The sequence below is a fragment of the Squalius cephalus genome, assembly GCF_949319135.1.
Source record: "Squalius cephalus genome assembly, chromosome: 19".
Taxonomy (NCBI): domain Eukaryota; kingdom Metazoa; phylum Chordata; class Actinopteri; order Cypriniformes; family Leuciscidae; genus Squalius; species Squalius cephalus.
The window spans coordinates 35,250,379-35,265,378 of NC_137140.1; the positions used below are offsets into that span (position 1 = coordinate 35,250,379).

At 35.6% G+C, this 15,000-nt stretch overlaps 1 protein-coding gene across 1 annotated transcript in view; it reads right to left on the minus strand.

Annotated features, from left to right (window-relative positions):
• The window catches only part of LOC307146864 (zinc finger MIZ domain-containing protein 1), a 59,596-nt gene that overhangs the window by 29,476 nt on the left and 15,120 nt on the right, over nt 1-15,000 (minus strand). Inside the window, exons 2-4 of the mRNA XM_079851174.1 lie at nt 9,338-9,405; nt 2,958-3,077; nt 1,937-2,050 (exon numbers count right to left, since the gene is read on the minus strand). Coding sequence (XP_079707300.1) covers nt 1,937-2,050; nt 2,958-3,026 — 183 coding nt within the window. The 5' untranslated portion in view covers nt 3,027-3,077; nt 9,338-9,405. The remainder of the gene's footprint in view (nt 1-1,936; nt 2,051-2,957; nt 3,078-9,337; nt 9,406-15,000) is intronic.

Genomic DNA, 15,000 nt, shown 5'->3' on the forward strand with positions numbered 1-15,000 from the left:
TTCAGGCATGCATGTTCTGTCATAGTAAAATTGCACAGGGTGGTTGTGGTTTGGGGGGTTTCTGGGAATGAATCTCTCTCCTGATTTGCAGGTCGGCTCATTCGCTCAACACCACCACACCCTGAGGCCTGACTCCCTCTGAAACACAGACGTGCAGGAAGAAATCCCTCATATCTGTGTCTTAATTATAGTTAAACACATCAGACAGAGATATATGTGTGTCTAAAGCACATAATTAAACATCTGAGGGAGGTTTGGTTTAGCCGTCGCTCCACATTCTCCTTAAATGCAGCTTAGAGATTTCTGCTCTTTCTCTGCAGTAGAAGCAGCACAATCCGACGTGACTGAGTTCATTCAGAGAGTCTGAGGCACATCCATAGAATATAATAGAGTACATCAAATAATAGAATAGATTAAAGAGATTACAATACTACAGAGCAAAATTGTAGCAAATAAAACGAAGAATAAATTGGAGCAGAATAGAACAGAAATAAATAAAATGAAAGAGAGCTAAATAGAAAAGAAGAGTAGAATAGATTATAACGGAAGAGAGCAGAATAGAAGTAAATAAAATGAATTGAATAAATTGGAGCAGAATAGAACAGAATTCAATAAAATGAAAGAAAGCTAAATAGAAAAGAAGAGTTGAATAGATTATAACGGAAGAGAGCAGAATAGAAGTCAATAAAATGAACAATAAAATTGGAGCAGAATAGAACAGAATTAAATAAAATGAAAGAGAGCTAAATAGAAAAGAAGAGTAGAATAGATTATAACGGAAGAGAGCAGAATAGAAGTAAATAAAATGAATTGAATAAATTGGAGCAGAATAGAACAGAATTCAATAAAATGAAAGAAAGCTAAATAGAAAAGAAGAGTTGAATAGATTATAACGGAAGAGAGCAGAATAGAAGTCAATAAAATGAACAATAAAATTGGAGCAGAATATAACAGAATTAATTCAAATGAAAGAGAGCTAAATAGAAAAGAAGAGTTGAATAGATTATAACGGAAGAGAGCAGAATAGAAGTAAATAAAATGAATTGAATAAAATTGTAGCAGAATAGAACAGTATTAAATAAAATGAAAGAGCTAAATAGAAAAGAAGAGTAGAATATAGATTATAACAGAAGAGAGCAGAATAGAAGTCAATAAAATGAATAGAATAAATTGGTGCAGAATAGAAAAGAAATTGAATAGAATAGAATAAGCACAACGGAATTGAAGAGTAGAATAGAATAGTTTACAATAGAGCTGAGCAGAATAGAATAAGATTTATAGAAAAAGTTGGTGGAGAATAGAAGAGAAAAATAGAATAGAATAAGCACAACGGAATTGAAGAGTAGAATAGAATAGTTTACAATAGAGCTGAGCAGAATAGAATAAGATTTATAGAATAAGTTGTTGGAGAATAAAAGAGAAAAATAGAATAGAATAAGCACAACGGAACTGAAGAGTAGAATAGAATAATTTACAAGAGATTGGAGCAGAATAGAATAAAATCCAGAAGAATAGAGGAAAATTAAATGGGATGGATTAAAGAACAGAACAGAGGAGAGCAGAATAGAATAAAATAAAATACAATAAACTAGTGCAGAATAGAAAAGAAAAAGAAAATAGAATAAGCACAACAGAATAGAAGAGTGGAATAGAATAGTCTACAATTGAGCAGAATAGAATAAAATAAAATACAATAAACTAGTGCAGAATAGAACAGAAAAAAATAGAATACAGCAGAACAGAAATTACATTGGAAAAGACTCTTATATAGAATGTAAAACAATATAGACTATCATATTATAATATAATATAGAATATTTAATGTGACGCCAGATGGAGATCTTCATACAAGGTAATTGTCAGAGCCTATTGTTCTTATTACTAACTAGCAGATGAATGCTGATTGGCTAACCGACTGAAAGTGAAATGACCTCACCGTTAGGCATCCCATCAGGCTTTGCTCAAAGGGCCTCTGAAACGCTCGAGGATCTCCACACCAGTCCAACAGCTCCGTCGCCGCCGTCTGGAAGTTCGCTGGATTTTGCAGGTGCTGATAGAAGAAAATCACACACAATCATAGGAACACAAGTTCATATGACAAACCACTTCATATATTATTATAATATTCAGTTATTACTCTGTTAATGTGTGAAATATTCATTACTAATCTACAAAAAAGTTCTGTGTATTGTTCCTGAGAGTATATGCTCATAATGAAATCTGCTCTCCCTGTGTCCAGTAGGGGGCGTCACAGCTCTGAGAACGACTGATAAACCCATCAAAACACACTCACACTGTAAAGGCAGAAGCAGTGGATCCTGAATGATTGACATGATCTCAATGATGACATTTTGACGTCTCACAACTGTGATGGAGAAACACTGACATAAGATGGGATAAGATCCTTAAAGTGTTTTTATAGAGCACCTGTTCTGCTTTTTCTCCATGTTCATCTTTCTTTAGTGTGTAATGTGTAGTGTTTGAGCATGAGAAAGGTTTCGGGAGTTCTTCTCTATATCAGTGTCAGTGTTTCTGAACTCCTGAAACGCCTCCATTGTAGTCTTGAGTTTATTCCGGGAACGAACACGTCACAATATTCCTCATTATAATAATTCATGCGCAGAATAAAGGGGCGGGGCCTGGTTGAGTCAGTTAGTAGTGTGTTAAACTGGCGGTTATGGTAAGGGGCGGAACATTTCCAAACACACTCGAAGCGCTCGACCAATCACAACACACTGCTCCAGCCGACCAATCAGAGCACAGTGTGCTTTTCAGGAGGAGGGGCTTCATAGAGACAGGAACTAAACAGAGCGTTACTGACAGACTGGGAAGAGAGGAGCCGCAACAATGGAGAATATGAGGAGAATAATCAACATTCAAGCAGGAAAACCTGTTCTAGTAGAGCCTGAAAACAACATCAAGATTTTGTAAAAGGTCTTGCATCTGTTTTCTCTCACCTGTTTGATGCAGAGGAGCCGGTCGTTGGTTTGCTGGATGTGTCTGTCCATGGACGGGAGAGAATTCATCCTTCAGGACCGTCTCTCTGTCCCTATCGCACAGCCATCAACACTTAATCCCTGGAAAACACACGATTTAGACACAGTGCCAGATAAAATGATCAGACGCAAATAAGTAAACATCTTAAGTATGCATAATAAGTATGCATCTTTTCTTCATTATTTACAGCATGAAGAAGTACATAAACTCATGGCTATTTATTTAACATAAAGATAAACGTGTGTGTGTGTGTGTGCAGGAAGCATTTCTGTGTCTGCTGTAAAATAATGAAATCAGGTCAGAGTATGAGAGCCGATTCCATAATCACATGATCTCCCGTTTACATCATCTGTCTCAGATGGTCAGTGATATTTAGATATTTTAGTGTGAATGAACAGTGTAAGCGGGATCTCTCGTGTACTCGCAACTATCAGCTGTGTGTGTCAGACAGTGGGCTGTAGCGACTGGAACACTTGCGTAACTAGCAGATGATGTGCTGAGACAGGCCACACACACACGCGCACACACACACGCGATGGGAAACATGTCGAGAAGCAGAGGGAGTGTTTCCTGCAGTTTAGTGTGAACGTCAGTAACTGGTTTGTGTTGCATCACTGAGTGAGAGACGACACGTCAGACACGTGCTAAAGCTACACCGGCTCCTCAGTGACACGCATGCTGGATTAAGAGGATTACAATCATCACTGTAATACAGACGGCAAGAATGAGGAAGAAAATAAACATGCTAAAAGTATAAAGACACAACAAATGGGGTAAAAATGGGGGGAAATAAACTTGTGTAGATGCATTTCTGCAGAACTTCAGAACATAAATCAGCATGAAATTAATACAAAACAGTGTTACAAAACGATTGATTAACATATTCATATACCATCATACAAAATGATTAACATAATTCATATAGCATACCATCATACTGAAAAATTACCATATTAATTTACCATCATACTGAACAATTACCATATTCATATACCATCATACTGAACGATTACCATATTCATAAAACATCATACTGAACAATTACCATATTCATATACCATCATACTGAACGATTATCATATTCATACAACCATCATACAGAACAATTACCATATTCACATACCATCATACTGATCAATTACCATATTCATATGCCATCATACTGAACGATTACCATATTCATAAAACCATCATACTGAACAATTAGGCTACCATATTCATATACCATCATACTGAACGATTATCATATTCATAAAACCATCATACAGAACAATTACCATATTCATATACCATCATACTGAAAATTTACCATATTAATTTACCATCATACTGAACGATTACCATATTCACATACCATCATACAGAGCGATTACCATATTCATAAAACCATCATACTGAACAATTACCATATTCATATACCATCATACAGAGCGATTACCATATTCATAAAACCATCATACAGAACAATTACCATATTCACATACCATCAAACTGAACAATGACCATATTCAAATACCATCATACAAAGCGATTACCATATTCATAAAACCAACATACTGAACAATTACCATAATCATATACATCATACTGAACATTTACCATATTCACATACCATCATACCAAATTCAAATACCATCATACAGAGCGATTACCATATTCATAAAACCATCATACTGAACAATTACCATATTCATATACCATCATACAGAGTGATTACCATATTCACATACCATCATACAGAGCGATTACCATATTCATAAAACCATCATACAGAACAATTACCATATTCACATACCATCATACTGAACAATGACCATATTCAAATACCATCATACAAAGCGATTACCATATTCATAAAACCAACATACTGAACAATTACCATAATCATATACATCATACTGAACAATTACCATATTCACATACCATCATACAGAGCGATTACCATATTCATAAAACCATCATACTGAACAATTACCATATTCATATACCATCATACAGAGCGATTACCATATTCATAAAACCATCATACAGAACAATTACCATATTCACATACCATCAAACTGAACAATGACCATATTCAAATACCATCATACAAAGCGATTACCATATTCATAAAACCAACATACTGAACAATTACCATAATCATATACATCATACTGAACATTTACCATATTCACATACCATCATACCAAATTCAAATACCATCATACAGAGCGATTACCATATTCATAAAACCATCATACTGAACAATTACCATATTCATATACCATCATAGAGTGATTACCATATTCACATACCATCATACAGAGCGATTACCATATTCATAAAACCATCATACAGAACAATTACCATATTCACATACCATCATACTGAACAATGACCATATTCAAATACCATCATACAAAGCGATTACCATATTCATAAAACCAACATACTGAACAATTACCATAATCATATACATCATACTGAACAATTACCATATTCACATACCATCATACTGAGTGATTACCATATTCACATACCATCATACTGAGTGATTACCATATTCACATACCATCATACAGAACAATTACCATATTCACATTCATCATACAGAGCGATTACCATATTCACATACCATCATACTGAGTGATTACCATATTCATACACCATCATACTGAACGATTACTATTTTCATATACCATCATACAAAATGATTAACATATTCATATACCATCATACTGAACAATTACCATATTAATTTACCATAATACAGAACAATTACCATATTCACATACCATCATACTGAACAATGACCATATTCAAATACCATCATACAAAGCGATTACCATATTCATAAAACCAACATACTGAACAATTACCATAATCATATACATCATACTGAACAATTACCATATTCACATTCATCATACAGAGCGATTACCATATTCATACACCATCATACTGAACGATTACTATTTTCATATACCATCATACAAAATGATTAACATATTCATATACCATCATACTGAACAATTACCATATTAATTTACCATAATACTGAACAATTACCATACTCATAAAACCATCATATGGAACCATTACCATATTCACATACCATCATACTGAAAAATTACCATATTCATAAGCCATCATACTGAATGATTCTCAATTATCAGACAGTTTGTTTGAGCATCAATAACCAACAATAAACAAATACAACTAGAAGAAAGCTAAAATACAGTTAAGAAGGTTTTTCAATCCACAAATCACCAACATTTACCACTGATTTACTGCAGGAATGCTAACTGTAATACTAACCATGGGTATTAAGAAATGCAGAAATGTGGGATATTCATATGTAATTTTATTACATTTAATATAAGTCTACAATAATAATAATATATGAAAGGAGTAATGGAATTAGTATTTTTTGTTAATAAGCTATAGCATATTTTGTCTTCAAGCTGTTTTTTATTACAAAATGCCACAGAAACCATGTAGTTTTCTTTTACCATGGTAATGAGTTGCCATCCGTTTTACCTAATGGTAATTTTAATAAAAGTTGAGTTCTAACTCAGTCAGAATATTTAAAACTTACCCTATAAAAAGTTGTAATTGTACATAATCACATTTCTTTTCTTTTTTTTTTTACAAATTACAATTGTATGTAAGTTGTAATTGTATATAAAGTGTTTTTTTGTTGTTGTTGTTTTTTACAGATGTTACATTAATGAAAATAAATGTACATGTGCATAATTTCAATGAGATAAAACATGTAATAATATTATTAATATTACATGTGCGATGCAACCAAATCAGTTTCCGCAGAGCTTGCTCTCAAATGTTAGTCTGGAGCGCTGAAATATTATTCACGAGTGCGTTTGAAAGCCGAACGGCCGGAGCGTTTCCCTCTGTGCCTCTGATTCACATCAGCCTCAGGAAATGAGGCCTTTCCTGTCAGAGGAAGAGAGTTTTACAGGCTCAGACAGGAACGGGTGTAGAGAGGAACATGAACGCCTGAACCGTGAAGCGCTGCGTCTTCTGCTCCTGGAAGCACATCACGTTCTGCCCGGCTCATCTGCACATCTACTAATGATTGTGTAAATAAGTTTGGTTGAAAATTCTGTAACTTTTGTGGAAATTTAGCATGTTTTCAGATCACTTTTACATTCACTCTGTGTGCATGTCAGTTTTTATTCTCTTTTTATTATTATTATTATTATTATTAAATGCTTGAATAGAAGAAAGGGAAAAAACACCAACAACAATTATCATCATTGTCATAACACAACACAACAATTCTCCAGACTCCTTCAGTCTTTCAGTCCAGATTAAGTTCCTTCAGTCGTTCTCATTTTTTATTCTCTCTCTTTCTCCTGCAGTTGGTCGTGATGTCATCACGATGATGTCATCGCTGGTGTTTTCATATGTAAATGATGCGGAGGACGTTTTTGCACCGGAATAAAAGCACGGCACTCTCATTCTAGTGTCTTACATCTATAATCGGTCATATTTCAGACAGAGTGAAACTGGATATTCAACAAATGTAGGTCAGGACTTTATTTTTTTCAACATCGAAAGCATTTTTTAAAAATTTAAATCTCAGGTGGTTCAACATGAGAGAGATTGAAAAAGTAAAGTTCGCAATTCATTACAGAAGATTTTTTTTTAAGCATGCATTATAAGACCACAGGAATGCGTATTCACAAAGCAAGTAGTCAATTTTCATTTCATGCTGACGTTAATATAAACAACTTCATAACATGCACAGACACAAGAGAGGGATAGAGGCGGCCGTCACTGCTGCTCACAATAAACACTGTTCACACGCTCAACAATAACACACTGTTCTGACTGCGTAGTTTACACACACAGTCTATTATACGACCTAATATACATCAGCAGCTGCAGACACACACACACACACACACACACGTTCATGAGTCATGTGTCAACATATGCAAACAAACGCATAGTCATGTGTTGCAATACATGCACACGCTCCAGTTTCATTTGATGTTTTTACATTTTCTATCATACATATATTTATATATATAGAAGAAAATGTGGTAACACTTTATAATGCATTTTTAAAAGTATTTAGTAATTATGCCTTGTAATGCACATTATAATGTTCTAATGAATAATTGTAACAACGGGTATAATACATTATAATACTTATTTATTTTTACACATTTAGAAAGTATAATGCATTAAAAAACATGACAACCAACCAATTTCAGATGGAATCTGCACATATTGTAATGCATTTTAAGTTTGGTTAGTTACAATTATTTATGAAAAGATATAATGCATTATAACATACATAATGAATACCTTTATAATGCATTATACATAATACGCTTCATCTTGTAAAGTGTTACTGAAAGTGTTAGTGAGCTCAAAACTCGAGGTGTTTGCTAGTTATGCTGGGTACACGACAAAAGATAATAGGGCTGATTTTGGGCCGATTTCTCCTTCCGACAATCCTAGCTATGTCCCGATTATCTTCTACAGATCTACATATTATCTTATTAGATTTTCCCTTGGTGTGAGGTGTGTTAAGAGTGTAAAAACATCGGAGCCGCCCCGATCGTGAATCAGAAATCCTGATGTGTGGGGGGAACCCCGAGGACAAACTCGCGCACGCTCTGGAGATTATCACGTGAAACAAAACAATATCCAATCAGAAAGCGGGATGATGGAAGACGGAAGCATAACAACGCAGTCATGGCGCAGCACAAAGTGAAATTGATGTGGACAGCAGAGATGGAGGATCAGCTTGTTGATCATTCCAACAAGTATTGTTGTTCCAACAACAAAATCATTCCAAACACTATCGTCGCAATTTCTTCCTGCATATCGTCCGGCATGCTTATAAGTCTCGCGAGATTTCCTGTGTTCAGTCAAGACTCTGGTTGAAAATCTGGCACACCACACACTATAGGAGCAAAACGGTTAAATCTAGGATTTTTTGTCCTCATGTTTGTGGTCTATCACATTCTAATAATCTTATAAGATGTAAAAATCTTTTGGTGTGTACCCAGCATTACAGTCTCAAATCAAAAGAGTCTCCATCATTTTCTGGTTCGGATAAACAACCAGACTTTGCTAACGAATTAGTCCGTTGATGCAGAAACACGTATTACGCAGGACTCCACGATGGCACATTCATGAACCATTTGGAACAAACATGTTCTGACTTCTGTTCGGCTAAAACAAAGGTGTGTTTACAGCCACAACGCTCCTCTGATGAGTGTTTTCTCAGCCAGACGTTGAGGATTAAAAGCCTTCTCAGAGAAAACGTCCCACACACACATTTTGCTTCATGTTTGCCCCACGATGGCTGAATTCTTACCTGCGTATGTTCTGCGTCCACAGGACCGAACAGGAATATGTTACGAATCCATCAGCTGCTCATCTGACCTGAAAGAAAACACCAAGCAGTGATTAGCTACAGCCGCAATGCAACTAATTAACATTTTCAAAATGTTACTTAAAGAAAGACTGTTTCAGGGTAATAAAGAATGAACAATCAAATTCATACACCATATTAAACGTTAACCATATTCATATACCATCAAATTGAATGATTACCATATTCATAAACTATCATATTAAACGTTTACCATATTCATATACAATCACAATGAATGATTACCATATTCATACTATTATAATTAACGTTTACCATATCCATACACCATCATATTAAACGTTTACCATATTCATACACCATATTAAACGTTTACCATATTCATATACAATCACAATGAATGATTACCATATTCATACTATTATAATTAACGTTTACCATATCCATACACCATCATATTAAACGTTTACCATATTCATATACAATCATAGTGAATGATTACTATATTCATATACTATCATGCAGAATGATTACCATATTATTATACTATTATAATTAACGTTTACCATATTCATATACCATCATACAGAATATATTCTTTAATATGTGTATTCATATAATACTTGTATATATACATATATACTTATACATGCATAACTGGTTATATTCTTCTGTTTTGGCTTCGTACTGTACTCTGCACATTTACAATAAAGTTTAATTTGAGAAATATTTCAAATATTAAGAGTTCAAATATTATATGTCTACTGTGCATTTATTATGTTTGAACTGACTGTTTGTTCCTTAATGTTATTGTGAAGCGTCCTTGAGCTTGTGAATTATTATTATTAGATTTAATCTAACATAATATTTGAACTCAGTCTTTTAAAGTGCTCTGAATATTCATACTGCCAATTTGAATATTAATGAGATGATTACTGCTCAAGTGAGGGGAATGTTTGGCTCTGTCTGTCATAATGAGCCTGAAAGCACAAACGTTGATTAAAATAATAATATTTGAATTTTTGTTCATATTGATCGAATCAAATATATTCAGAATCAATGTTTATCTCACTTCCACAATCTTGGATGGACTTTTTTGCAATGCATTATGGGGTTAAGTCAGGAGAACCTTTAAATGTTGCCCAAATAAACAGTAGGCAAAATCATCTTTATGAAACATTACAGTGTGTGATTTATTAATCTAATGAACAGTGAATAAATCAGTTCCTACACGTCCAAACAAACACCGCGTCCATCAGACGAGATTCACGGCTAAATTCATCTGAACGAGAGTGATTTTCCAGCAGGAGTTCAGGAATGTGAGACTCAGTCTCTCTAGAGGCTTTTATTTTTAGAGTTTCTAGCGTTTGAGGACAGTCGTTCACTGCAGTCTGACCCCCCGCTCACCCTCACAGATCACTGAGGGTTTATGCACATCTCACACCAGATGGACCATAATAATCCTATTGTAATCGGACCAGTAGCACAATCGGAATAAAAAGTCACATGTAACCACGTCAATAAGAATGAATTGGCCAGATCTGATTACAATTTAATCTGATTAAAATTGCCCATGCCCATGCTCGGATTGTAAGGGGTGTTTTTTTTCCTTTTGCAACCCGATCGAGAAGAACGTGTAAACACTTGATCGGATGGAGAACCAAAACTGGAGAGGACTGTGCATGTGCAAGGACTAGTGTTGTCAAAGTACCGGTACTTCGGTACCAAGTCGTTACTGAAAATGTGACGATACCAGAATTTAATATTTTTTTTCAAATAGTTAAATAAAATAGAAAAATAGTTCCAACAGATTTTGCTGTGGTACCGAAATTGGAAAATTTTAACGGTATCGGTACCGACTACTGGAATTTTGGTCTTGTGACATCCCTAGCAAGGACGTAGAAATAGCGTAATGACATATAACGCGGGGAACGACCTGTTATTCCCGTTGAACACTTTAGTGTCATAAATGAGTGTCCCGTCATTCTACAACTCTCTTTCTGCTCATCGTCTGTGAAGTGGACAGTTTTGGGCATGGGAAGGGGCTTTACTGCTGGATAAATACAAGCAGCACGGTCGCATGTGCACGTCGTCGCATAATTAGGACCCGAAATAGATAAATATTAAGTCTGCTCTTTTAAAAAAAAACAAACAAGGAGGATGGTTAGTATGCTGGAAACTCTGTATATTCGTGCAGTGTGCGCATGTCAAAAGATTAAATACGATCAGAAGCGTGTGATATATAAACACGCACATCAACATTACTCATGTAAACACTAAGTTCAGATTCATCAATCGGAATGAATTCATTCAGATTGAAGCAAAAAGGGTCCATGTAAACGTAGCTATTGTTTCTCGGACTAATGCTCTAATCATACGAGCCACATCTCAGACTGATGCAACCAGCGTCTCACACACATTAGTTCGCTATTTGGCAATTCCTCTGGAAATAAGCAGATAATGTACCGGCAGAGGGTCATTACCGCAAAATAAACTCTGTCAAGGAGACACAAGAACCTCGAATGTGCATAATTCTATAAATAAATATGTTAAATGTCAAATGAATAAATAAATATGTAACTAACGGCATCCCATATGAAACAGCTGCCGAAGCATTTTCCAAACGGGAGAGTGTTTTGTATCTGAGAATGTCACAGCTTACAACTTCCAATCATTCCTGCATCTATCCCTCCAAAAGAGAGCAGTGTGTGTGTGTGTGTGTAGATGATGCATTAGAGCATAATGGGAAGGAAAAGTCTCTCTCTCACTCTCTCTCTAATTCCAGATCTTTCCGACACCTCCAGCCATTCATCACATGCTCCTCTGAGCCTGAAGCAGGAATAAGGGGGAGAAAAAAAATCAATGGAGTCAGAACTGCAAACAGGCCATAAAGACACCAGGAGGAAGGTACCAGCTGCAGTGGAATTGATTTCTTCAAGTAGAATAACACCTCACACACACACACACACACACACACACACACACTGCATCTGCTAAAACACTTCTGAAAGCCTCCCAGTTCACAGAAATCAACAGAGAATGAGTTATTAATGAAATCGTCTGCTGGTGACAGGCCTACATTAAGCTTGTTTGGGTTTTGGGTGTTTAATTGAATGTTAATGAATCAAAACATTTAGCTGACATTGCATTATATAAATGGATAATTTGATGATGCTGATTGGATGGATGAGTCACACTGGAAGCCAAATCAATACAACAGCTACTAGAGACGCATGATATATCAGCCACCATATCGGTATCAATATATGTTCATTTTTAAAGTCCAACTGAAATCAAAATTGACCCTATTTACTTTGTTAGCGCATATTACTAGTCTTGTGGTGAAAAATTAATCCGTGCAAGTTAATACACTGAAAAAAATTGTTTGCCGTCGTAATCTTTAATCAAAGTCTGAAAAGTTACTTCCGGTCTGGAATGGCGTTCCTTCTCTGATGATGTAGGTTTGACGGCTTGGGTTGGGAAACGCTTAACCACTCCCATCAAACCGCTAGTCTGTTATGAGCAGAGATGGAGAGGAGGAGCGCTAGAGTAAAACCCTGCCCTCTGTTCAATATTCCTTTTCACTGGGAAATACGTCACAACACTGGAGAAAAGTCGTTTGCAACTTCCGGTTCACGCGGACTTTAATGCTATCGTTATCGGCCTGATAAGAAATTTTGGCCGAAATGTTAAAGCCTATAAAATACTGGATTATTTAGAGACAATTCAGATGTTCAACACGATGGTCTGAATAGCTTGAAATATGATTTGGAATCGCTTCAAAAAAGGAAAATACAGTAAAGTGCAAAATGTTCTGTCATATCGGCTACATAACATTATAATGAGAACATCTGAATTGTGTGCTTGGGACATGGATTTTAATAGTGAGACTGTTTTTGTAATCAGGCTCTCAAAACTTATATATAGATAGATATATTGTCAATATATATCGGTTATCGGCTTTCAAATATAAAGAATTATCGGTTATCGATATCGGCCAAATTTTTTATATCGGTGCATCTCTAGCTAATACACACACACCATTGATTAAGTATAATAATGCTTCAAATCTACAATATTTCTTACATTTAGGTGCATCACCACATTGATAAACATCAGTGGCGGACCGACTTTTGCATGGGAAACACTCAGTTTCTCTAAATGGCATGAATGAAATAAAAACAAAGGTAGAGAATCTCTGTTTGGCAACATCTGGCAACAGAAACACCAGTGGACACGCATGAACACGGCAAACACACGCCTCTTGTCTTCCAGAAGATCTCAGCAGACGAGCTGGCAGGAGAACGGATCAGACCATCAGCGGATTCATCCGACCAGGGAAACACTTTCACAGGAGTCTCAACATACAGTTCCCCCTGAGGGACACGTGGGATGTAAAGACAGTCGTGCTCAAAGAAACTCAATAAATGATGGCCTGAAATCTTCCTGCTATAGAAGTTATGCACTGACGTCATTTTCCCGCCGGACTGAGTGGCAGAAGAGCTGAGAGTGACTGGATTTAATAGGAGAAACTGAGAAAACTCAAGTAAAACAAACGATTATCAGTTTAAACTAAAGGTTGGACTCGATATAGAGTTCCTCACAACTTACCAAAGATCCAGTGATCATGGATATTAACATTCAGCAGGAATCATGTTTCCTGACATTTATATGAGCCTGATTTCCACACCGAGGAAATACATAAAGCACATTTGCCAGTGAATGCTTTATATAAATACAATACAGGTCTAAACCCATGTGATCACTCATATATCAATGTTATATATCATATCGTCCAGCCCTGAAACTTGTATAGTTTTTGTCAGTGTTTATTTAAAAACATCCAATTATGCAGAATATACGATGGTAAATATTGAATTGATGAGTTGTAAAACACAATATATAACAATACAATATATTAGGTATGATTTTACCCCTAAATTCAGCATATCGAGACACAATGATAACCGCAAATCCAGCTTTCTCTGCCTGGATCCAGTTGTTTCTGTGAATTGCATTGTTTCTCTGTTCTGTATAAATGATGATAAGTGATATACGAACTGTAGCTCAAACAGTAGAGCGTTGGCGCTCGCAACGCCAAGGTCATGGGTTCTATTCCCAGGGAAAGCAAGAACTGATAAGAATGTAAATGTGTGCCTTGAAATGCAATGCAAGTCGCTTGGGATAAAAGCGTCTGCTAAATGCATAAATGTAAATCCTTAATTGATGAAAATTGTAAATGCAATATATAACAATACAATATATTAGGTATGATTTTACCCCTAAATTCAGCATATCGACACACAATGATAACCGCAAATCCAGCTTTCTCTGCCTGGATCCAGTTGTTTCTGTGAATTGCATTGTTTCTCTGTTCTGTATAAATGATGAATTATGAATATTCTATTCTGCAGAACATATGATGCTAAACTGTAGCTCAAACAGTAGAGCGTTGGCGCTCGCAACGCTGGCTGAGGTCATGGGTTCGATTCCCAGGGAAAGCAAGAACTGATAAGAATGTAAGTGTGTGCCTTGAAATGCAATGCAAGTCGCTTTGGATAAAAGCGTCTGCTAAATGCATAAATGTAAATCCTTAATTGATGAAAATTGTAAATGCAATATATAACAATACAATATATTAGGTA